Source organism: Pagrus major, chromosome 19 (assembly GCF_040436345.1).
Source record: "Pagrus major chromosome 19, Pma_NU_1.0".
Classification (NCBI taxonomy): Eukaryota; Metazoa; Chordata; class Actinopteri; order Spariformes; family Sparidae; genus Pagrus; species Pagrus major.
The window spans coordinates 18,986,425-19,011,457 of NC_133233.1; the positions used below are offsets into that span (position 1 = coordinate 18,986,425).

General features: G+C 46.0%; 1 protein-coding gene across 1 annotated transcript; it reads right to left on the reverse strand.

Annotated features, from left to right (window-relative positions):
* Window positions 1-489: 489 nt before the first annotated feature.
* LOC141014751 (regulator of G-protein signaling 20-like) lies at window positions 490-5,213 on the reverse strand. The gene is made up of 5 exons (XM_073488660.1): window positions 5,196-5,213; window positions 4,067-4,227; window positions 1,365-1,448; window positions 1,023-1,257; window positions 490-720 (listed from the first exon to the last, which is right to left on the reverse strand). The coding sequence occupies exons 1-5, from the start codon at window positions 5,196-5,198 to the stop codon at window positions 532-534; spliced, it is 672 nt and encodes a 223-aa protein (XP_073344761.1). The 5' UTR covers window positions 5,199-5,213; the 3' UTR covers window positions 490-531.
* Between the last annotated feature and the right edge of the window lie 19,820 nt (window positions 5,214-25,033).

Consider the following 25,033-nt stretch of genomic DNA (forward strand, 5'->3'; position numbering starts at 1 on the left):
TGTAAAAACTTTTTATCTTTGAGAAGAGCTGAAAGCACCAACATGTGAAGTCATTGTCGCACCATTCACGTTAGACCAAAGGTGCTAGTGTAGAAGATCTTATTCCAAGGCACTTTCCTTCTTCTTAAGTTACTGTTAAAGAAAACCTACTCGTCTCTACAAGAACTGGATATGCATTAAGGCTCACAATATACCTAAATACAAATGCAGTGCTCACAGATGCATGCTTTCCCTCATTAAACAAGGTAGAAAAGTGCAATGTCAAGCGCTAGGGAATATATAAAAATATAGATATGTTTTGAACAAGTAACGGATGCTGGATCTAGCATTTGTTCTTGTTTGCTCCAAGTATTTTGGTAAGCTAATCATGGGTAAATAAACAGCAGTTACAGCTGGATAAAGACCAGTTTTAAGTAGTGTTCATTTTCCTGTCTGTCTTTCTCTAAATAGGCATCCAACAGGAACACAAAACTCCTTCGGGTGGGTCGCATGCGCCATTTTTGAAAAGCTAAGTGTGTGGCAGTGGAGAGTCTATGGCTCAGAGGGAGGATCCTCGAGGCTCTTCAGCAGATCTGTGTACGCAGAGGAGTTTATGTAGCGCGGGTACGAGTCTCTCTGCATCAGCGTGTAGATCTGCTGCTGAGCCTCCTCGAACGTGTGCGAGGTCGGCTCCAGCATGTTGCGGTTTATCACCTCTCGAACGTGTGAATCCAAACTGACCTGGAGAAGATAAGCAGATACAAGAAATTATGTGAAGTATATGATGTAAAATGCACGGACAGCATTGACTTTCAGTGCTCTTTTGCCACTGAAGGATGGAGGAAGGGGACTAAAACTACCCCAGAGCCCCAAATGAAATACACCACCGTCTTGGCGATGTTGTCACCTTGATAAAAAACTTAAATCGATTAATGTTCAATCAGTTGATGACTAATTTACTGTTGATCGATTAACCGATTATTCCTCTAAGAATTTCAGCATTATAGACGTAGCAACATGCACTCCTGGCCTTGGTGGCTCACCTCTTTCGGGGAAAGGATCGAGATGAAGTCCTCGTATATTTGACGGACTTTCTCCTCCACCACAGTCTTGTTGGTCTCCTTTTTGAGGTCCTCGCAGGCGAGCCAGAACATCATGTTCTCCTCGCTGAACTCTGTCCGCAGGAACTGCCTGAAGCAGCTGCGACCCGCTGCACTTTTCATCACCCTTTCAAATGACGTCGGCCAGGAGTGAGCGTCTTCCAGAGAGGGCTTCAGACTGAAAGATAAAAACAACAGTGGTTCATTGTTATTGAATTCTCTCAGTAATGGCACATCATGTGAAAGATGTGGTTTCTTGGAAGGGTCACAGTGCTCAGTCATTACCTGTCTTCACAGTTAGGGGTTCCCTCTGTCCTGCGCTCGAATGTTGACCTCTGTATTGTCTCGTCCTCACTCCGAACAGTCAAACTGGAACAAAAAACACAAAATGAAACTGGTTTTGCTTTGATCAACAGGCCATAAATAGCTCATCATCTAGTTTTGATCCCACCAGGATACTGAACACTTTAAATAACTCTAGACTCCATTAATGTGAGCCTTTCTTACTAAATATAATTTAGTGAGTTAGAAAGTGCATATCAGCCCACTGTACCACATTATTGGCTCTGTATGTTGTTAGTTCCAGCTTGAAATAATAGAACACAACGATCTCCAGGGAACTTTGGGAACGTTTGCGTAAATAGTTAAGTATGTCAATTGTCCACATCTTCCTGTGGGGGTCTCCTGTGCGTAATTAAAATGTCCCCAACACCTGATGTAGCAGCTGGCTGTGGACTAATTGGCTCAGGTGAGAGCCGTCCCATCTGGGAATGTGGCTGTTGTAGCCGTGTAACAATTACATGAAACTGATATAGACGTAGAGACAAAACCTATTACTCATCCCCGGTGGAGTGAATTAACATGGCCGTGTTCTGCACACAACAGGTCGGCCATTCTCAGAGGAAGCACAAGTAAAAGGCTGATGAGTCCAAAACACATTAAACCCCCCGAGGCCTCCGTCCAATGAGATCAGCCTGGGCCACAGGACCGTGTGTTTCTGTTTTTCTGGGAGGATGGCGAGCGCTGAGGTGTTGTTGAAAGGGTGTGAGGATGGAGGCAAAAAAGGAAGTAATACCCACTATTTAGCTGTGACTACCAATTGAGGCCAAGAGGGACTTCAGATTATAAAATGATGCAATTTGTTGCTGTCATGTTACATTTAGTTCTTCACAAGTACATAATGTGTGATCTTCCACAGGCTGTTACAAAAAAAGATACAAATCTGTGCACCAGAAAAGGAAATGTTTGCCAAGAATGTGCCGATTTTCTAATGCATGGTGTGTAACTCACACGTGATGGAAATATTCCATCCACCAGCAAACCCTCATCCTGCTGCATGTTATTTAGTGGCAGCATTTTCTAAAGCATGAATGAAAGACTTGAGATTGGCTGCATTGAATTCACACACGTTGTATTGATAAGCTACAATAGACTAGGGCTGCAGCTAACGTTAACATTCATTATTGATTAATCAAACCATGAAAAATGTCCCTTATAATTTCTCACAGTCCAAGGTGATGTCTCCAAATGTTGTTTTTTTGTCCATCCGACAGTCCAAAAACCCGACGATAATTAGGTATAAAGCAGAGAAAACGCAGTAATTATCACATGTGATTTTATTGTTTCAGACCATAGTCCCCCAATCTGAGGATTTTTAGGTTTGAAGATAAAAAAGACAAACTAACTGCTGCCAACTGTAGCTGCCTTTAGCTTGTTAGCCCAGTTAGCTGTGCAGCTAGCAATACAGAATGGGAGTTCGGAGCACCAGGGGGGCGTTGGTGTTTACGCTGCCACCACGGGAGCTTCGGACCATGCTAACTGCAGTAGATTTATTGCAACACAATAAATAGACTTCAGTAAATCAAAACTGTGAGTCCTCCACATGCTGGTGATAACTTGTATTTTGTATTTTTGTAACACATTTAACTTTTTGGAAAATAAAAAATATTATCAAACAGTATTTTGGCGACACCCCTGCAGTAACTCTGATGACCCCTGAGGGCAAACCCATTCAACTGGCAGCCCTCTAACAACCCCATTCCGGTCCCTTGATCATCTTGTTTTGCTAATTAGCCCGTTCATTAGTTATGTCTGTTGCCAAGCGCAAAATACTGCTATTTAATTGAAAAGTTTTAACCTCGGCTGTTTGAGCAGAGCGAATTTACAGCAGTCAGCCAGAGGCGCACCGTCAGGAGAGGCAAACTGGGCAAATGTTTGGGGCCCTCTGAAGAATTTGCCACTTTAAACCCCCGTAAAGCTCCCATAAAAGTACTGCTTTATGTGTTTCTTAATGTTGTTTATATTCTAAATAAAAGAAGATTTTGTACATGTTTGGTTGGTGTCAGATTATTCATTACATAACGGTGATGAACACTGGTTGGAGGGGCCCGCTGGGAACTCTTGCCCAGGACCCCAACAGACTCTAGAGACGCCACTGCTGACAAACTACTTTTAAGTAGTATATTTTATAAAAGGTGCATTTTTTACTGTAATTCTGTGCATGTAATTTTTTTGTTTTTCAAATGTGAAAACTAATAAACAGCAGAGAAAAAAAATAAAAGTTGACGGTTTAAACACATTTAAATTCAGAGCTTTACGGGTCAGACACAGGCTAAGAAGGCTACATGTGCGCCCCTTTGGTACACCACCTTTTTCTCAAATCTGGGCCTAAAAGTACTGGTTGATAGGGCCTGGTGTAGGGGTTGCAGACCCCCGTTGGGGACCCAGGTGCTACAGCAGCTGTGTGATCTGATATAAATCAGAAGATGGCAGCAAATAAAGAATAAGATGGTTATATAACGGGTGGACTGGTAATTTACAGCAAATTAGCAGCCGAAACCTTCATTTGAACCTCGAATACTACCAGTAGAGGACTAGATGTTTCGAAAGGCTTCACACACTACACTGAAAAGGGCTCTTAGACCTCACATCTCCTCGCCTGTCTCCGGCCCTGCTGTCTGTGTGGGAAGCGGTGGAGTGTTTATTACCAGGAGCAGCTACAGCAGCAGCACCAGCAGAAGCAGCAGGCGTTTGAGGCGTTGGTGGGGGTGTTTCCCATTCTGTGGCGCGCTTGGAGGACACTGGCAGCTGCTTCCTGATGAACCTGCATCTGTCTCTTACGCATCTCCACCCGCTCCGAGCCCATGGACTGGAGGAGGAGGAGGAGGAGGAGGAGGAGGAGGAAGAGAGACCACAGTGAGAAAGATGGTGGAGGAGGAGGAGGAGGAGGAGGAGGGTGTGGGGATTCACTGGAAGATTATTACCGCATTAAGCTGGAGCATCACACATAAACATGAGGAGATTCAAGAAATCAGAAGAGATGTAAGATCTGAGAGGAAGAGGGAGGCCTAATCGATGCACGCTGTATTGACTATTGACAAATATAACATCTGAGGTGGGGTCAACTTCTGTGCAGCCTCAATGAATCGACGTTTTTAAAACCAAGAATGGTGCGTTCAGGTTCAGTTTTCATGCAAACAGCTCGAGAAAGCCAATGGCAAACGTCCTACCGGTTTGTTGGATCATGCTGGATGTAAGAAAAACCAAACTGTGATGAGCAACAACCTCCTTCCTCTCTCCTCCTCTCTCCCTCTGTCTATGAGGGATGAGCAGTAATGATAGCGACAAGGCGTCACTGTTGGACCGCAGCAATCAGCATCCATCAGTCGCATCCATCCACGAGAGGATGCACACACACGCACACACACACACACGCACACACACACATGCACACACTCATGATGGTCGATTTATGACAAGCAGCCTGAAGGAAGCAGCGTGCAGCCATTTATAGAAACATAATGAAATGATCTGATCAGATGAGCTGATAATTCAGTCAGAGGATTCATCCTGAGAGAAAAAAAAATCTGCAAATATTCACGTTTGATCGGCGATTTTATCGTTTCATGTGCACGAATTAAAGATGAATCAGACTATTTCTGCTTGTTGGAACATCCACATAAAGATGCTCCAGCAGCCGGACTGGTTCCTGAAATTCATCCGCTTTATTTTCCACAAAAAGGGAAAAAATATATATATACGCACAAAAAAGGAGAGTTTCTGATCCACACACAAGCCGAAAGTCAAACGATAATAAACATGTACTCACTGTGTCACCATGAATGCCAGAATACAGGTGATTTTTGGCTCGATCACATCCGTCTGCCTCGACTTGACACAAACCACTTGGTTTCCTCTCCGCGCATGCGTCTCCTGCAAGTGTGAAAAAGATTTTTCTGTGCGTGCAGCCAGGACACAATGTGCGGTGTGTTACCGCAGCACACACTGATGATGCCAGATGATCTGCACTGCAAAGATAATATTTTGATTTTGTGTCACTGATTGAGGATTCCACATATTGGGATCATTTTCTAGTAAATTATAATAAAACAACCTCTTTTTTGCTTAAATTCCATGAAAAACCATTAATAAATCTACATGAAAATATGTGAATTTATCAATATTTCAAGGAAAATGATAGATTTTTGGAAACGCATTCCTTCTAAACTGGATGACAGGAGTGTAGGAAACAGGTTTTAGATGCCAAGGCTGTGAATAATTCAATCAAACATCTGGAAAACCCCAATTCCCACATCTGCAGCTTCGCCTCTCCCCATCAGCACAGGAGACCCAGTACCGCCTGTGTCCACCAGAGGGCAGTAGTGATCCGTTTAAACATGTCAGGGCTTGTTGGGATCCCAAAGGATGAAGAAAACAAGAAGAGAGCAAGTCCAAGAACTAAACTGAGAACCTGATTAAGTGAAAGTAATAAAAACAAACTTTAAATTGAATTATAAAAACCAAAACCTTGTATAGTCTTTGTTTGGCCTTCTGTTATATTTCTTGTCAAGTTTTTCTGCCTACACATCAGGCAAAAAACTCAAATATACGCAAATACTGTACTTAAGTTGAATAAGTTAACCTATTTTATGCTGTTTTATATTTCTACTATGCATGGTTAAAGGTGTGATTTGTAAAATATGGCCAGAATTTGAAGGTAGCTCCAAAAATATAGGGGGTAGCACATCAACAGAGTAGCCGACAATTGCTCCTCTTAGCTAGCTATCCTTGGCTGTAGCTACCTACCGTTAGCTTACCATTAAGCTCATGGCTCAGTTAGCCGTGGAGCCAGCGGCCCTAGAGTTTGCCTGGACTGGTACAGTATGGAGGTGATTTACAGCAGCTAAAAGAGAGAAACTTGAAATCAGAAGGTGTATGTTGTATATTTCTGTTAAGTGAGGCAGACAGAAGAAAGAGTTTTTCATACCTTTGCTCTTTCATTACACTAGCAGCTGGCATTTATCACCCAGATGAAACTACGGGAACTATCAGACTGCCTCTTGTGGTACAAAGTGGTAGGCTATTAGGAGACAGGACAGGCTGAAGCTAGCTGGTTAGCATGCTAACTTCAGTAGACATCTCTGCAACACAGTACATAGACATCTTTGACACAATTTCTACACACCCTGTTGATAATGTTAGTTCTTTTATTCAGCGTTTTAAATTCTGGCCATATCTAACAAATTGCCCCTTTAAAAGGTTAAACCAGAGTAGTTCCCAACCGTCTGATGACCCCTCTGATGTTTTCTTCGACAAAACTGTACATAAAGGGGTTTAAACTAACTCCAGCTTGACCACAAAATCAGTTTTTGATACAGTTTGGCAGCAGTACGCGTACTCAGGTAAAGGATCTTCTGGCACTATTGAAATTATGTTTGATTGAAAAGGTCCAAATATTAAATAAATGATGTCCAAAATATCAGAATCCGTCCAAAATAACCCCTCATGTTTCATTCCTGCATATTTGTAGAATCTAAAACTCCTTCTCAGTTCATTAAAAAACCCAAAAGAAAACCAGGGATCTTGGTTTTTTCTTCAGCATGTGGAGTAAAGTGAACTCGGGCACCAATTAAAAGGGTAGCATTTATTTTAGATGTTGTCTGTAGTTGCAGACAGCAGCTATCCTTTCATGTATACATTTTTAATGCTGGATAATCTGACCAAAACAGAACTTCTATATCTCCCTGCAGTACAGCCACACACTGTATTTACTCTCTTCCAATCACACATAGGGGAGGAATACTAATCAAATTGAATTCATTTTCACATTCCTGGTCCCAGAGTTCATTGCACAGCACATATTGTGGAACGAGATTATCCACTGCAGCTGAAGCTGCAAATACGACATTGGAAATATGCTAAATGGTGATTGCTGCAGAGGAGGAATATCCATCCTCTTCCGCTGTGTATGTGTGAGCCATAAAACAAGTTCAATACACAGAAAAGTCATCCTCTAAGCCAAATAATAAATCATATATCTTGTAGACGTAGTAATGTTTGAGAGGGATTGCCTCTTAAATGGACCCCGCTCTCTGGTGAGATAACTGTGATGTATGGCTGGAGCACATCAGCACATGTGTGAATCTTTTAATCTTTTACCTTTAAACTGCCTGCAAATCTTTACTGTATGTGTATCACTTCTAAATTCAATATGGTATCAATTTAAAGAGCTCGCATCCTTGTACAAAGAAGATCCAGCCTTCCAAAACACATTCAGTAAATCACCCACACAACTGTCTGCTCAGGTCGTTTAGTGGAAATGTGCAGTAACGTTCACTCTGGTTATTATGTTTCCCATTCTCCCAGCCTGTAGCTCGATTCTTTACAAGTCATTATTCCTACTTTGGCAGTGAGTAAAAATCTTTTAATGTGCTGAACCTCAAAAATCATTGGTTTTCAATCATTTTTTTGCACTGTAATTTAGAGTAGAGTCACACACTGAGGCTTCTCTCCATAGTTTATCGCAGGGCCACAGAGGTTTCCGCTGTAATGACTCCTTTTCATTTTTTATCCAGTTGATTAAATACCTTTCTTACACTGCTCCATAACTTGGGCATGATGGATTGTTGCATGTCCGAGTGAGAGGGAAGGCAGAAATGGCCGGCAGGCCCCTGCAGGGCTCTGCTGAACGACTCCTGTTGTGGAAGCTGAGGACACCTGGATACGTCCTCAGGTAAATCACGTCCACTGCTGACACATTCGGCATGAAGATTTTGTCCAGGCAAAATGTATCAACCTGACTCAGCAGAAGCAGGTCATTAATGATGTAAAGAGAAGGAAGGACAAAAAGTTATAAAAATGTGATGTGCTCTTTATTACAAACTTTATTTAGTATTTACAAGCAGCATATAAAGTTCAGTAGCGAACACCAGCCCATTTGCAGGACAAAATGTCAACATTTCCATGAACCACTAATACATTCACATTTATACATGTCATAGGCTATGTAATGTAAACATGACATAGCCTATGACATGTATAAATGTGAATGTATTTATGACCTGACTGTCATGTCAGGAGGTGGAATGGATTGCAGGAAGACTGGCAGGCCAGTGACTGCAGTTCAAGACTGTGTTTCAGCATTTGTCAGCAAGACACCGCTGGATATGTTTAAGGAGTTGTGACATGTTTGTGGCAACCTTAACAGGTATTTTTAGCCAAAAAACTTAGTCAAATTTCACCTCTGATCCATCCCATTCACTTTGCAAGCCTGCCTCTAACCAAACCCTGAACCCAGGTCCGAAAAAGTGTCCGTACAAAGGGGTGCCAGTACGCTCCAAACGGCCCGAAACACGCTCCTAAACATCCCCTAGAGGAAAAATTGAAAAATGTTTCACCTGACACTTCGTCAAATTTCACCTCTGATCCATCCCATTCACTTTGCAGGCCTGCCTTAATTCCCTAAGCCTAAGTCCAAGTATGAGTTTGGAAAAAACAACCGTACAAAGGGGTGCCAGTCAACTCCAAACGGGCCGAAACACGCTCATAAACACTCCCTGGAGGAACAATGTTGGCCCTGACACTTTGTCAAATTTCACCTCTGATCCATCCCATTCACTTTGCAGGCCTGCCTTAATGCCCTAAGCCTAAGTCCAAGTATGAGTTTGGAAAAAACAACCGTACAAAGGGGTGCCAGCTGACTCCAAATGGCCCAAAACACGCTCCTAAACACTCCCTGGAGGAACAATGTTGGCCCTGACACTTTGTCAAATTTCACCTCTGATCCATCCCATTCACTTTGCAGGCCTGCCTTAATGCCCTAAGCCTAAGTCCAAGTATGAGTTTGGAAAAAACAACCGTACAAAGGGGTGCCAGCTGACTCCAAATGGCCCAAAACACGCTCCTAAACACTCCCTGGAGGAACAATGTTGGCCCTGACACTTTGTCAAATTTCACCTCTGATCCATCCCATTCACTTTGCAGGCCTGCCTTAATTCCCTAAGCCTAAGTCCAAGTATGAGTTTGGAAAAAACAACCGTACAAAGGGGTGCCAGCTGACTCCAAATGGCCCAAAACAGGCTCCTAAACACTCCCTGGAGGAACAATGTTGGCCCTGACACTTTGTCAAATTTCACCTCTGATCCATCCCATTCACTTTGCAGGCCTGCCTTAATTCCCTAAGTCCAAATATGAGTTTGGAAAAAACAACCGTACAAAGGGGTGCCAGTCAACTCCAAACGGGCCGAAACACGCTCATAAACACTCCCTGGAGGAACAATGTTGGCCCTGACACTTTGTCAAATTTCACCTCTGATCCATCCCATTCACTTTGCAGGCCTGCCTTAATGCCCTAAGCCTAAGTCCAAGTATGAGTTTGGAAAAAACAACCGTACAAAGGGGTGCCAGCTGACTCCAAATGGCCCGAAACACGCTCCTAAACACTCCCTGGAGGAACAATGTTGGCCCTGACACTTTGTCAAATTTCACCTCTGATCCATCCCATTCACTTTGCAGGCCTGCCTTAATTCCCTAAGTCCAAATATGAGTTTGGAAAAAACAACCGTACAAAGGGGTGCCAGTCAACTCCAAACGGGCCGAAACACGCTCATAAACACTCCCTGGAGGAACAATGTTGGCCCTGACACTTTGTCAAATTTCACCTCTGATCCATCCCATTCACTTTGCAGGCCTGCCTTAATGCCCTAAGCCTAAGTCCAAGTATGAGTTTGGAAAAAACAACCGTACAAAGGGGTGCCAGTCAACTCCAAACGGGCCGAAACACGCTCATAAACACTCCCTGGAGGAACAATGTTGGCCCTGACACTTTGTCAAATTTCACCTCTGATCCATCCCATTCACTTTGCAGGCCTGCCTTAATTCCCTAAGCCTAAGTCCAAGTATGAGTTTGGAAAAAACAACCGTACAAAGGGGTGCCAGTCAACTCCAAACGGGCCGAAACACGCTCATAAACACTCCCTGGAGGAACAATGTTGGCCCTGACACTTTGTCAAATTTCACCTCTGATCCATCCCATTCACTTTGCAGGCCTGCCTTAATGCCCTAAGCCTAAGTCCAAGTATGAGTTTGGAAAAAACAACCGTACAAAGGGGTGCCAGCTGACTCCAAATGGCCCGAAACACGCTCCTAAACACTCCCTGGAGGAACAATGTTGGCCCTGACACTTTGTCAAATTTCACCTCTGATCCATCCCATTCACTTTGCAGGCCTGCCTTAATTCCCTAAGTCCAAATATGAGTTTGGAAAAAACAACCGTACAAAGGGGTGCCAGTCAACTCCAAACGGGCCGAAACACGCTCATAAACACTCCCTGGAGGAACAATGTTGGCCCTGACACTTTGTCAAATTTCACCTCTGATCCATCCCATTCACTTTGCAGGCCTGCCTTAATGCCCTAAGCCTAAGTCCAAGTATGAGTTTGGAAAAAACAACCGTACAAAGGGGTGCCAGTCAACTCCAAACGGGCCGAAACACGCTCATAAACACTCCCTGGAGGAACAATGTTGGCCCTGACACTTTGTCAAATTTCACCTCTGATCCATCCCATTCACTTTGCAGGCCTGCCTTAATTCCCTAAGCCTAAGTCCAAGTATGAGTTTGGAAAAAACAACCGTACAAAGGGGTGCCAGTCAACTCCAAACGGGCCGAAACACGCTCATAAACACTCCCTGGAGGAACAATGTTGGCCCTGACACTTTGTCAAATTTCACCTCTGATCCATCCCATTCACTTTGCAGGCCTGCCTTAATGCCCTAAGCCTAAGTCCAAGTATGAGTTTGGAAAAAACAACCGTACAAAGGGGTGCCAGTCAACTCCAAACGGGCCGAAACACGCTCATAAACACTCCCTGGAGGAACAATGTTGGCCCTGACACTTTGTCAAATTTCACCTCTGATCCATCCCATTCACTTTGCAGGCCTGCCTTAATGCCCTAAGCCTAAGTCCAAGTATGAGTTTGGAAAAAACAACCGTACAAAGGGGTGCCAGTCAACTCCAAACGGGCCGAAACACGCTCATAAACACTCCCTGGAGGAACAATGTTGGCCCTGACACTTTGTCAAATTTCACCTCTGATCCATCCCATTCACTTTGCAGGCCTGCCTTAATTCCCTAAGCCTAAGTCCAAGTATGAGTTTGGAAAAAACAACCGTACAAAGGGGTGCCAGTCAACTCCAAACGGGCCGAAACACGCTCATAAACACTCCCTGGAGGAACAATGTTGGCCCTGACACTTTGTCAAATTTCACCTCTGATCCATCCCATTCACTTTGCAGGCCTGCCTTAATGCCCTAAGCCTAAGTCCAAGTATGAGTTTGGAAAAAACAACCGTACAAAGGGGTGCCAGCTGACTCCAAATGGCCCGAAACACGCTCCTAAACACTCCCTGGAGGAACAATGTTGGCCCTGACACTTTGTCAAATTTCACCTCTGATCCATCCCATTCACTTTGCAGGCCTGCCTTAATGCCCTAAGCCTAAGTCCAAGTATGAGTTTGGAAAAAACAACCGTACAAAGGGGTGCCAGCTGACCCCGAATGGCCCGAAACACGCTCCTAAACACTCCCTGGAGGAACAATGTTGGCCCTGACACTTTGTCAAATTTCACCTCTGATCCATCCCATTCACTTTGCAGGCCTGCCTTAATGCCCTAAGCCTAAGTCCAAGTATGAGTTTGGAAAAAACAACCGTACAAAGGGGTGCCAGTCAACTCCAAACGGGCCGAAACACGCTCATAAACACTCCCTGGAGGAACAATGTTGGCCCTGACACTTTGTCAAATTTCACCTCTGATCCATCCCATTCACTTTGCAGGCCTGCCTTAATGCCCTAAGCCTAAGTCCAAGTATGAGTTTGGAAAAAACAACCGTACAAAGGGGTGCCAGCTGACTCCAAATGGCCCGAAACACGCTCCTAAACACTCCCTGGAGGAACAATGTTGGCCCTGACACTTTGTCAAATTTCACCTCTGATCCATCCCATTCACTTTGCAGGCCTGCCTTAATTCCCTAAGCCTAAGTCCAAGTATGAGTTTGGAAAAAACAACCGTACAAAGGGGTGCCAGTCAACTCCAAACGGGCCGAAACACGCTCATAAACACTCCCTGGAGGAACAATGTTGGCCCTGACACTTTGTCAAATTTCACCTCTGATCCATCCCATTCACTTTGCAGGCCTGCCTTAATGCCCTAAGCCTAAGTCCAAGTATGAGTTTGGAAAAAACAACCGTACAAAGGGGTGCCAGTCAACTCCAAACGGGCCGAAACACGCTCATAAACACTCCCTGGAGGAACAATGTTGGCCCTGACACTTTGTCAAATTTCACCTCTGATCCATCCCATTCACTTTGCAGGCCTGCCTTAATTCCCTAAGCCTAAGTCCAAGTATGAGTTTGGAAAAAACAACCGTACAAAGGGGTGCCAGTCAACTCCAAACGGGCCGAAACACGCTCATAAACACTCCCTGGAGGAACAATGTTGGCCCTGACACTTTGTCAAATTTCACCTCTGATCCATCCCATTCACTTTGCAGGCCTGCCTTAATTCCCTAAGCCTAAGTCCAAGTATGAGTTTGGAAAAAACAACCGTACAAAGGGGTGCCAGTCAACTCCAAACGGGCCGAAACACGCTCATAAACACTCCCTGGAGGAACAATGTTGGCCCTGACACTTTGTCAAATTTCACCTCTGATCCATCCCATTCACTTTGCAGGCCTGCCTTAATGCCCTAAGCCTAAGTCCAAGTATGAGTTTGGAAAAAACAACCGTACAAAGGGGTGCCAGTCAACTCCAAACGGGCCGAAACACGCTCATAAACACTCCCTGGAGGAACAATGTTGGCCCTGACACTTTGTCAAATTTCACCTCTGATCCATCCCATTCACTTTGCAGGCCTGCCTTAATGCCCTAAGCCTAAGTCCAAGTATGAGTTTGGAAAAAACAACCGTACAAAGGGGTGCCAGCTGACTCCAAATGGCCCGAAACACGCTCCTAAACACTCCCTGGAGGAACAATGTTGGCCCTGACACTTTGTCAAATTTCACCTCTGATCCATCCCATTCACTTTGCAGGCCTGCCTTAATGCCCTAAGCCTAAGTCCAAGTATGAGTTTGGAAAAAACAACCGTACAAAGGGGTGCCAGCTGACTCCAAATGGCCCGAAACACGCTCCTAAACACTCCCTGGAGGAACAATGTTGGCCCTGACACTTTGTCAAATTTCACCTCTGATCCATCCCATTCACTTTGCAGGCCTGCCTTAATGCCCTAAGCCTAAGTCCAAGTATGAGTTTGGAAAAAACAACCGTACAAAGGGGTGCCAACTGACTCCAAATGGCCCGAAACACGCTCCTAAACACTCCCTGGAGGAACAATGTTGGCCCTGACACTTTGTCAAATTTCACCTCTGATCCATCCCATTCACTTTGCAGGCCTGCCTTAATGCCCTATGCCTAAGTCCAAGTATGAGTTTGGAAAAAACAACCGTACAAAGGGGTGCCAGCTGACTCCAAATGGCCCGAAACACGCTCCTAAACACTCCCTGGAGGAACAATGTTGGCCCTGACACTTTGTCAAATTTCACCTCTGATCCATCCCATTCACTTTGCAGGCCTGCCTTAATTCCCTAAGCCTAAGTCCAAGTATGAGTTTGGAAAAAACAACCGTACAAAGGGGTGCCAGTCAACTCCAAACGGGCCGAAACACGCTCATAAACACTCCCTGGAGGAACAATGTTGGCCCTGACACTTTGTCAAATTTCACCTCTGATCCATCCCATTCACTTTGCAGGCCTGCCTTAATGCCCTAAGCCTAAGTCCAAGTATGAGTTTGGAAAAAACAACCGTACAAAGGGGTGCCAGTCAACTCCAAACGGGCCGAAACACGCTCATAAACACTCCCTGGAGGAACAATGTTGGCCCTGACACTTTGTCAAATTTCACCTCTGATCCATCCCATTCACTTTGCAGGCCTGCCTTAATGCCCTAAGCCTAAGTCCAAGTATGAGTTTGGAAAAAACAACCGTACAAAGGGGTGCCAGTCAACTCCAAACGGGCCGAAACACGCTCATAAACACTCCCTGGAGGAACAATGTTGGCCCTGACACTTTGTCAAATTTCACCTCTGATCCATCCCATTCACTTTGCAGGCCTGCCTTAATTCCCTAAGCCTAAGTCCAAGTATGAGTTTGGAAAAAACAACCGTACAAAGGGGTGCCAGTCAACTCCAAACGGGCCGAAACACGCTCATAAACACTCCCTGGAGGAACAATGTTGGCCCTGACACTTTGTCAAATTTCACCTCTGATCCATCCCATTCACTTTGCAGGCCTGCCTTAATGCCCTAAGCCTAAGTCCAAGTATGAGTTTGGAAAAAACAACCGTACAAAGGGGTGCCAGCTGACTCCAAATGGCCCGAAACACGCTCCTAAACACTCCCTGGAGGAACAATGTTGGCCCTGACACTTTGTCAAATTTCACCTCTGATCCATCCCATTCACTTTGCAGGCCTGCCTTAATGCCCTAAGCCTAAGTCCAAGTATGAGTTTGGAAAAAACAACCGTACAAAGGGGTGCCAACTGACTCCAAATGGCCCGAAACACGCTCCTAAACACTCCCTGGAGGAACAATGTTGGCCCTGACACTTTGTCAAATTTCACCTCTGATCCATCCCATTCACTTTGCAGGCCTGCCTTAATGCCCTATGCCTAAGTCCAAGTATGAGTTTGGAAAAAACAACCGTACAAAGGGGTGCCAGCTGACTCCAAATGGCCCGAAACACGCTCCTAAACACTCCCTGGAGGAACAATGTTGGCCCTGACACTTTGTCAAATTTCACCTCTGATCCATCCCATTCACTTTGCAGGCCTGCCTTAATTCCCTAAGCCTAAGTCCAAGTATGAGTTTGGAAAAAACAACCGTACAAAGGGGTGCCAGTCAACTCCAAACGGGCCGAAACACGCTCATAAACACTCCCTGGAGGAACAATGTTGGCCCTGACACTTTGTCAAATTTCACCTCTGATCCATCCCATTCACTTTGCAGGCCTGCCTTAATGCCCTAAGCCTAAGTCCAAGTATGAGTTTGGAAAAAACAACCGTACAAAGGGGTGCCAGTCAACTCCAAACGGGCCGAAACACGCTCATAAACACTCCCTGGAGGAACAATGTTGGCCCTGACACTTTGTCAAATTTCACCTCTGATCCATCCCATTCACTTTGCAGGCCTGCCTTAATGCCCTAAGCCTAAGTCCAAGTATGAGTTTGGAAAAAACAACCGTACAAAGGGGTGCCAGTCAACTCCAAACGGGCCGAAACACGCTCATAAACACTCCCTGGAGGAACAATGTTGGCCCTGACACTTTGTCAAATTTCACCTCTGATCCATCCCATTCACTTTGCAGGCCTGCCTTAATTCCCTAAGCCTAAGTCCAAGTATGAGTTTGGAAAAAACAACCGTACAAAGGGGTGCCAGTCAACTCCAAACGGGCCGAAACACGCTCATAAACACTCCCTGGAGGAACAATGTTGGCCCTGACACTTTGTCAAATTTCACCTCTGATCCATCCCATTCACTTTGCAGGCCTGCCTTAATGCCCTAAGCCTAAGTCCAAGTATGAGTTTGGAAAAAACAACCGTACAAAGGGGTGCCAGCTGACTCCAAATGGCCCGAAACACGCTCCTAAACACTCCCTGGAGGAACAATGTTGGCCCTGACACTTTGTCAAATTTCACCTCTGATCCATCCCATTCACTTTGCAGGCCTGCCTTAATGCCCTAAGCCTAAGTCCAAGTATGAGTTTGGAAAAAACAACCGTACAAAGGGGTGCCAACTGACTCCAAATGGCCCGAAACACGCTCCTAAACACTCCCTGGAGGAACAATGTTGGCCCTGACACTTTGTCAAATTTCACCTCTGATCCATCCCATTCACTTTGCAGGCCTGCCTTAATGCCCTATGCCTAAGTCCAAGTATGAGTTTGGAAAAAACAACCGTACAAAGGGGTGCCAGCTGACTCCAAATGGCCCGAAACACGCTCCTAAACACTCCCTGGAGGAACAATGTTGGCCCTGACACTTTGTCAAATTTCACCTCTGATCCATCCCATTCACTTTGCAGGCCTGCCTTAATTCCCTAAGCCTAAGTCCAAGTATGAGTTTGGAAAAAACAACCGTACAAAGGGGTGCCAGTCAACTCCAAACGGGCCGAAACACGCTCATAAACACTCCCTGGAGGAACAATGTTGGCCCTGACACTTTGTCAAATTTCACCTCTGATCCATCCCATTCACTTTGCAGGCCTGCCTTAATGCCCTAAGCCTAAGTCCAAGTATGAGTTTGGAAAAAACAACCGTACAAAGGGGTGCCAGTCAACTCCAAACGGGCCGAAACACGCTCATAAACACTCCCTGGAGGAACAATGTTGGCCCTGACACTTTGTCAAATTTCACCTCTGATCCATCCCATTCACTTTGCAGGCCTGCCTTAATGCCCTAAGCCTAAGTCCAAGTATGAGTTTGGAAAAAACAACCGTACAAAGGGGTGCCAGTCAACTCCAAACGGGCCGAAACACGCTCATAAACACTCCCTGGAGGAACAATGTTGGCCCTGACACTTTGTCAAATTTCACCTCTGATCCATCCCATTCACTTTGCAGGCCTGCCTTAATTCCCTAAGCCTAAGTCCAAGTATGAGTTTGGAAAAAACAACCGTACAAAGGGGTGCCAGTCAACTCCAAACGGGCCGAAACACGCTCATAAACACTCCCTGGAGGAACAATGTTGGCCCTGACACTTTGTCAAATTTCACCTCTGATCCATCCCATTCACTTTGCAGGCCTGCCTTAATGCCCTAAGCCTAAGTCCAAGTATGAGTTTGGAAAAAACAACCGTACAAAGGGGTGCCAGTCAACTCCAAACGGGCCGAAACACGCTCATAAACACTCCCTGGAGGAACAATGTTGGCCCTGACACTTTGTCAAATTTCACCTCTGATCCATCCCATTCACTTTGCAGGCCTGCCTTAATGCCCTAAGCCTAAGTCCAAGTATGAGTTTGGAAAAAACAACCGTACAAAGGGGTGCCAGCTGACTCCAAATGGCCCGAAACACGCTCCTAAACACTCCCTGGAGGAACAATGTTGGCCCTGACACTTTGTCAAATTTCACCTCTGATCCATCCCATTCACTTTGCAGGCCTGCCTTAATGCCCTAAGCCTAAGTCCAAGTATGAGTTTGGAAAAAACAACCGTACAAAGGGGTGCCAGCTGACTCCAAATGGCCCGAAACACGCTCCTAAACACTCCCTGGAGGAACAATGTTGGCCCTGACACTTTGTCAAATTTCACCTCTGATCCATCCCATTCACTTTGCAGGCCTGCCTTAATGCCCTAAGCCTAAGTCCAAGTATGAGTTTGGAAAAAACAACCGTACAAAGGGGTGCCAACTGACTCCAAATGGCCCGAAACACGCTCCTAAACACTCCCTGGAGGAACAATGTTGGCCCTGACACTTTGTCAAATTTCACCTCTGATCCATCCCATTCACTTTGCAGGCCTGCCTTAATGCCCTATGCCTAAGTCCAAGTATGAGTTTGGAAAAAACAACCGTACAAAGGGGTGCCAGCTGACTCCAAATGGCCCGAAACACGCTCCTAAACACTCCCTGGAGGAACAATGTTGGCCCTGACACTTTGTCAAATTTCACCTCTGATCCATCCCATTCACTTTGCAGGCCTGCCTTAATTCCCTAAGCCTAAGTCCAAGTATGAGTTTGGAAAAAACAACCGTACAAAGGGGTGCCAGTCAACTCCAAACGGGCCGAAACACGCTCATAAACACTCCCTGGAGGAACAATGTTGGCCCTGACACTTTGTCAAATTTCACCTCTGATCCATCCCATTCACTTTGCAGGCCTGCCTTAATGCCCTAAGCCTAAGTCCAAGTATGAGTTTGGAAAAAACAACCGTACAAAGGGGTGCCAGTCAACTCCAAACGGGCCGAAACACGCTCATAAACACTCCCTGGAGGAACAATGTTGGCCCTGACACTTTGTCAAATTTCACCTCTGATCCATCCCATTCACTTTGCAGGCCTGCCTTAATGCCCTAAGCCTAAGTCCAAGTATGAGTTTGGAAAAAACAACCGTACAAAGGGGTGCCAGTCAACTCCAAACGGGCCGAAACACGCTCATAAACACTCCCTGGAGGAACAATGTTGGCCCTGACACTTTGTCAAATTTCACCTCTGATCCATCCCATTCACTTTGCAGGCCTGCCTTAATTCCCTAAGCCTAAGTCCAAGTATGAGTTTGGAAAAAACAACCGTACAAAGGGGTGCCAGTCAACTCCAAACGGGCCGAAACACGCTCATAAACACTCCCTGGAGGAACAATGTTGGCCCTGACACTTTGTCAAATTTCACCTCTGATCCATCCCATTCACTTTGCAGGCCTGCCTTAATGCCCTAAGCCTAAGTCCAAGTATGAGTTTGGAAAAAACAACCGTACAAAGGGGTGCCAGCTGACTCCAAATGGCCCGAAACACGCTCCTAAACACTCCCTGGAGGAACAATGTTGGCCCTGACACTTTGTCAAATTTCACCTCTGATCCATCCCATTCACTTTGCAGGCCTGCCTTAATGCCCTAAGCCTAAGTCCAAGTATGAGTTTGGAAAAAACAACCGTACAAAGGGGTGCCAACTGACTCCAAATGGCCCGAAACACGCTCCTAAACACTCCCTGGAGGAACAATGTTGGCCCTGACACTTTGTCAAATTTCACCTCTGATCCATCCCATTCACTTTGCAGGCCTGCCTTAATGCCCTATGCCTAAGTCCAAGTATGAGTTTGGAAAAAACAACCGTACAAAGGGGTGCCAGCTGACTCCAAATGGCCCGAAACACGCTCCTAAACACTCCCTGGAGGAACAATGTTGGCCCTGACACTTTGTCAAATTTCACCTCTGATCCATCCCATTCACTTTGCAGGCCTGCCTTAATTCCCTAAGCCTAAGTCCAAGTATGAGTTTGGAAAAAACAACCGTACAAAGGGGTGCCAGTCAACTCCAAACGGGCCGAAACACGCTCATAAACACTCCCTGGAGGAACAATGTTGGCCCTGACACTTTGTCAAATTTCACCTCTGATCCATCCCATTCACTTTGCAGGCCTGCCTTAATGCCCTAAGCCTAAGTCCAAGTATGAGTTTGGAAAAAACAACCGTACAAAGGGGTGCCAGTCAACTCCAAACGGGCCGAAACACGCTCATAAACACTCCCTGGAGGAACAATGTTGGCCCTGACACTTTGTCAAATTTCACCTCTGATCCATCCCATTCACTTTGCAGGCCTGCCTTAATGCCCTAAGCCTAAGTCCAAGTATGAGTTTGGAAAAAACAACCGTACAAAGGGGTGCCAGTCAACTCCAAACGGGCCGAAACACGCTCATAAACACTCCCTGGAGGAACAATGTTGGCCCTGACACTTTGTCAAATTTCACCTCTGATCCATCCCATTCACTTTGCAGGCCTGCCTTAATTCCCTAAGCCTAAGTCCAAGTATGAGTTTGGAAAAAACAACCGTACAAAGGGGTGCCAGTCAACTCCAAACGGGCCGAAACACGCTCATAAACACTCCCTGGAGGAACAATGTTGGCCCTGACACTTTGTCAAATTTCACCTCTGATCCATCCCATTCACTTTGCAGGCCTGCCTTAATGCCCTAAGCCTAAGTCCAAGTATGAGTTTGGAAAAAACAACCGTACAAAGGGGTGCCAGCTGACTCCAAATGGCCCGAAACACGCTCCTAAACACTCCCTGGAGGAACAATGTTGGCCCTGACACTTTGTCAAATTTCACCTCTGATCCATCCCATTCACTTTGCAGGCCTGCCTTAATGCCCTAAGCCTAAGTCCAAGTATGAGTTTGGAAAAAACAACCGTACAAAGGGGTGCCAACTGACTCCAAATGGCCCGAAACACGCTCCTAAACACTCCCTGGAGGAACAATGTTGGCCCTGACACTTTGTCAAATTTCACCTCTGATCCATCCCATTCACTTTGCAGGCCTGCCTTAATGCCCTATGCCTAAGTCCAAGTATGAGTTTGGAAAAAACAACCGTACAAAGGGGTGCCAGCTGACTCCAAATGGCCCGAAACACGCTCCTAAACACTCCCTGGAGGAACAATGTTGGCCCTGACACTTTGTCAAATTTCACCTCTGATCCATCCCATTCACTTTGCAGGCCTGCCTTAATTCCCTAAGCCTAAGTCCAAGTATGAGTTTGGAAAAAACAACCGTACAAAGGGGTGCCAGTCAACTCCAAACGGGCCGAAACACGCTCATAAACACTCCCTGGAGGAACAATGTTGGCCCTGACACTTTGTCAAATTTCACCTCTGATCCATCCCATTCACTTTGCAGGCCTGCCTTAATGCCCTAAGCCTAAGTCCAAGTATGAGTTTGGAAAAAACAACCGTACAAAGGGGTGCCAGTCAACTCCAAACGGGCCGAAACACGCTCATAAACACTCCCTGGAGGAACAATGTTGGCCCTGACACTTTGTCAAATTTCACCTCTGATCCATCCCATTCACTTTGCAGGCCTGCCTTAATGCCCTAAGCCTAAGTCCAAGTATGAGTTTGGAAAAAACAACCGTACAAAGGGGTGCCAGTCAACTCCAAACGGGCCGAAACACGCTCATAAACACTCCCTGGAGGAACAATGTTGGCCCTGACACTTTGTCAAATTTCACCTCTGATCCATCCCATTCACTTTGCAGGCCTGCCTTAATTCCCTAAGCCTAAGTCCAAGTATGAGTTTGGAAAAAACAACCGTACAAAGGGGTGCCAGTCAACTCCAAACGGGCCGAAACACGCTCATAAACACTCCCTGGAGGAACAATGTTGGCCCTGACACTTTGTCAAATTTCACCTCTGATCCATCCCATTCACTTTGCAGGCCTGCCTTAATGCCCTAAGCCTAAGTCCAAGTATGAGTTTGGAAAAAACAACCGTACAAAGGGGTGCCAGTCAACTCCAAACGGGCCGAAACACGCTCATAAACACTCCCTGGAGGAACAATGTTGGCCCTGACACTTTGTCAAATTTCACCTCTGATCCATCCCATTCACTTTGCAGGCCTGCCTTAATGCCCTAAGCCTAAGTCCAAGTATGAGTTTGGAAAAAACAACCGTACAAAGGGGTGCCAGTCAACTCCAAACGGGCCGAAACACGCTCCTAAACACTCCCTGGAGGAACAATGTTGGCCCTGACACTTTGTCAAATTTCACCTCTGATCCATCCCATTCACTTTGCAGGCCTGCCTTAATGCCCTAAGCCTAAGTCCAAGTATGAGTTTGGAAAAAACAACCGTACAAAGGGGTGCCAACTGACTCCAAATGGCCCGAAACACGCTCCTAAACACTCCCTGGAGGAACAATGTTGGCCCTGACACTTTGTCAAATTTCACCTCTGATCCATCCCATTCACTTTGCAGGCCTGCCTTAATGCCCTAAGCCTAAGTCCAAGTATGAGTTTGGAAAAAACAACCGTACAAAGGGGTGCCAGCTGACTCCAAATGGCCCGAAACACGCTCCTAAACACTCCCTGGAGGAACAATGTTGGCCCTGACACTTTGTCAAATTTCACCTCTGATCCATCCCATTCACTTTGCAGGCCTGCCTTAATGCCCTAAGCCTAAGTCCAAGTATGAGTTTGGAAAAAACAACCGTACAAAGGGGTGCCAGCTGACTCCAAATGGCCCGAAACACGCTCCTAAACACTCCCTGGAGGAACAATGTTGGCCCTGACACTTTGTCAAATTTCACCTCTGATCCATCCCATTCACTTTGCAGGCCTGCCTTAATTCCCTAAGCCTAAGTCCAAGTATGAGTTTGGAAAAAACAACCGTACAAAGGGGTGCCAGTCAACTCCAAACGGGCCGAAACACGCTCATAAACACTCCCTGGAGGAACAATGTTGGCCCTGACACTTTGTCAAATTTCACCTCTGATCCATCCCATTCACTTTGCAGGCCTGCCTTAATGCCCTAAGCCTAAGTCCAAGTATGAGTTTGGAAAAAACAACCGTACAAAGGGGTGCCAGTCAACTCCAAACGGGCCGAAACACGCTCATAAACACTCCCTGGAGGAACAATGTTGGCCCTGACACTTTGTCAAATTTCACCTCTGATCCATCCCATTCACTTTGCAGGCCTGCCTTAATGCCCTAAGCCTAAGTCCAAGTATGAGTTTGGAAAAAACAACCGTACAAAGGGGTGCCAGTCAACTCCAAACGGGCCGAAACACGCTCATAAACACTCCCTGGAGGAACAATGTTGGCCCTGACACTTTGTCAAATTTCACCTCTGATCCATCCCATTCACTTTGCAGGCCTGCCTTAATTCCCTAAGCCTAAGTCCAAGTATGAGTTTGGAAAAAACAACCGTACAAAGGGGTGCCAGTCAACTCCAAACGGGCCGAAACACGCTCATAAACACTCCCTGGAGGAACAATGTTGGCCCTGACACTTTGTCAAATTTCACCTCTGATCCATCCCATTCACTTTGCAGGCCTGCCTTAATGCCCTAAGCCTAAGTCCAAGTATGAGTTTGGAAAAAACAACCGTACAAAGGGGTGCCAGTCAACTCCAAACGGGCCGAAACACGCTCATAAACACTCCCTGGAGGAACAATGTTGGCCCTGACACTTTGTCAAATTTCACCTCTGATCCATCCCATTCACTTTGCAGGCCTGCCTTAATGCCCTAAGCCTAAGTCCAAGTATGAGTTTGGAAAAAACAACCGTACAAAGGGGTGCCAGTCAACTCCAAACGGGCCGAAACACGCTCCTAAACACTCCCTGGAGGAACAATGTTGGCCCTGACACTTTGTCAAATTTCACCTCTGATCCATCCCATTCACTTTGCAGGCCTGCCTTAATGCCCTAAGCCTAAGTCCAAGTATGAGTTTGGAAAAAACAACCGTACAAAGGGGTGCCAACTGACTCCAAATGGCCCGAAACACGCTCCTAAACACTCCCTGGAGGAACAATGTTGGCCCTGACACTTTGTCAAATTTCACCTCTGATCCATCCCATTCACTTTGCAGGCCTGCCTTAATGCCCTAAGCCTAAGTCCAAGTATGAGTTTGGAAAAAACAACCGTACAAAGGGGTGCCAGCTGACTCCAAATGGCCCGAAACACGCTCCTAAACACTCCCTGGAGGAACAATGTTGGCCCTGACACTTTGTCAAATTTCACCTCTGATCCATCCCATTCACTTTGCAGGCCTGCCTTAATTCCCTAAGCCTAAGTCCAAGTATGAGTTTGGAAAAAACAACCGTACAAAGGGGTGCCAGTCAACTCCAAACGGGCCGAAACACGCTCATAAACACTCCCTGGAGGAACAATGTTGGCCCTGACACTTTGTCAAATTTCACCTCTGATCCATCCCATTCACTTTGCAGGCCTGCCTTAATGCCCTAAGCCTAAGTCCAAGTATGAGTTTGGAAAAAACAACCGTACAAAGGGGTGCCAGTCAACTCCAAACGGGCCGAAACACGCTCCTAAACACTCCCTGGAGGAACAATGTTGGCCCTGACACTTTGTCAAATTTCACCTCTGATCCATCCCATTCACTTTGCAGGCCTGCCTTAATGCCCTAAGCCTAAGTCCAAGTATGAGTTTGGAAAAAACAACCGTACAAAGGGGTGCCAGCTGACTCCAAATGGCCCGAAACACGCTCCTAAACACTCCCTGGAGGAACAATGTTGGCCCTGACACTTTGTCAAATTTCACCTCTGATCCATCCCATTCACTTTGCAGGCCTGCCTTAATGCCCTAAGCCTAAGTCCAAGTATGAGTTTGGAAAAAACAACCGTACAAAGGGGTGCCAGCTGACTCCAAATGGCCCGAAACACGCTCCTAAACACTCCCTGGAGGAACAATGTTGGCCCTGACACTTTGTCAAATTTCACCTCTGATCCATCCCATTCACTTTGCAGGCCTGCCTTAATTCCCTAAGCCTAAGTCCAAGTATGAGTTTGGAAAAAACAACCGTACAAAGGGGTGCCAGCTGACTCCAAATGGCCCGAAACACGCTCCTAAACACTCCCTGGAGGAACAATGTTGGCCCTGACACTTTGTCAAATTTCACCTCTGATCCATCCCATTCACTTTGCAGGCCTGCCTTAATGCCCTAAGCCTAAGTCCAAGTATGAGTTTGGAAAAAACAACCGTACAAAGGGGTGCCAGCTGACTCCAAATGGCCCGAAACACGCTCCTAAACACTCCCTGGAGGAACAATGTTGGCCCTGACACTTTGTCAAATTTCACCTCTGATCCATCCCATTCACTTTGCAGGCCTGCCTTAATTCCCTAAGCCTAAGTCCAAGTATGAGTTTGGAAAAAACAACCGTACAAAGGGGTGCCAGTCAACTCCAAACGGGCCGAAACACGCTCATAAACACTCCCTGGAGGAACAATGTTGGCCCTGACACTTTGTCAAATTTCACCTCTGATCCATCCCATTCACTTTGCAGGCCTGCCTTAATGCCCTAAGCCTAAGTCCAAGTATGAGTTTGGAAAAAACAACCGTACAAAGGGGTGCCAGCTGACTCCAAATGGCCCGAAACACGCTCCTAAACACTCCCTGGAGGAACAATGTTGGCCCTGACAC

Coding starts and splice junctions, on each gene's coding strand:
- LOC141014751 (XM_073488660.1), bottom strand. Junction 1,258..1,364: donor ACCCCTAACTGTGAAGACAG/GTAATGACTGAG, acceptor TTTATCTTTCAG/TCTGAAGCCCTCTCTGGAAG. Junction 721..1,022: donor CGATCCTTTCCCCGAAAGAG/GTGAGCCACCAA, acceptor TATCTTCTCCAG/GTCAGTTTGGATTCACACGT.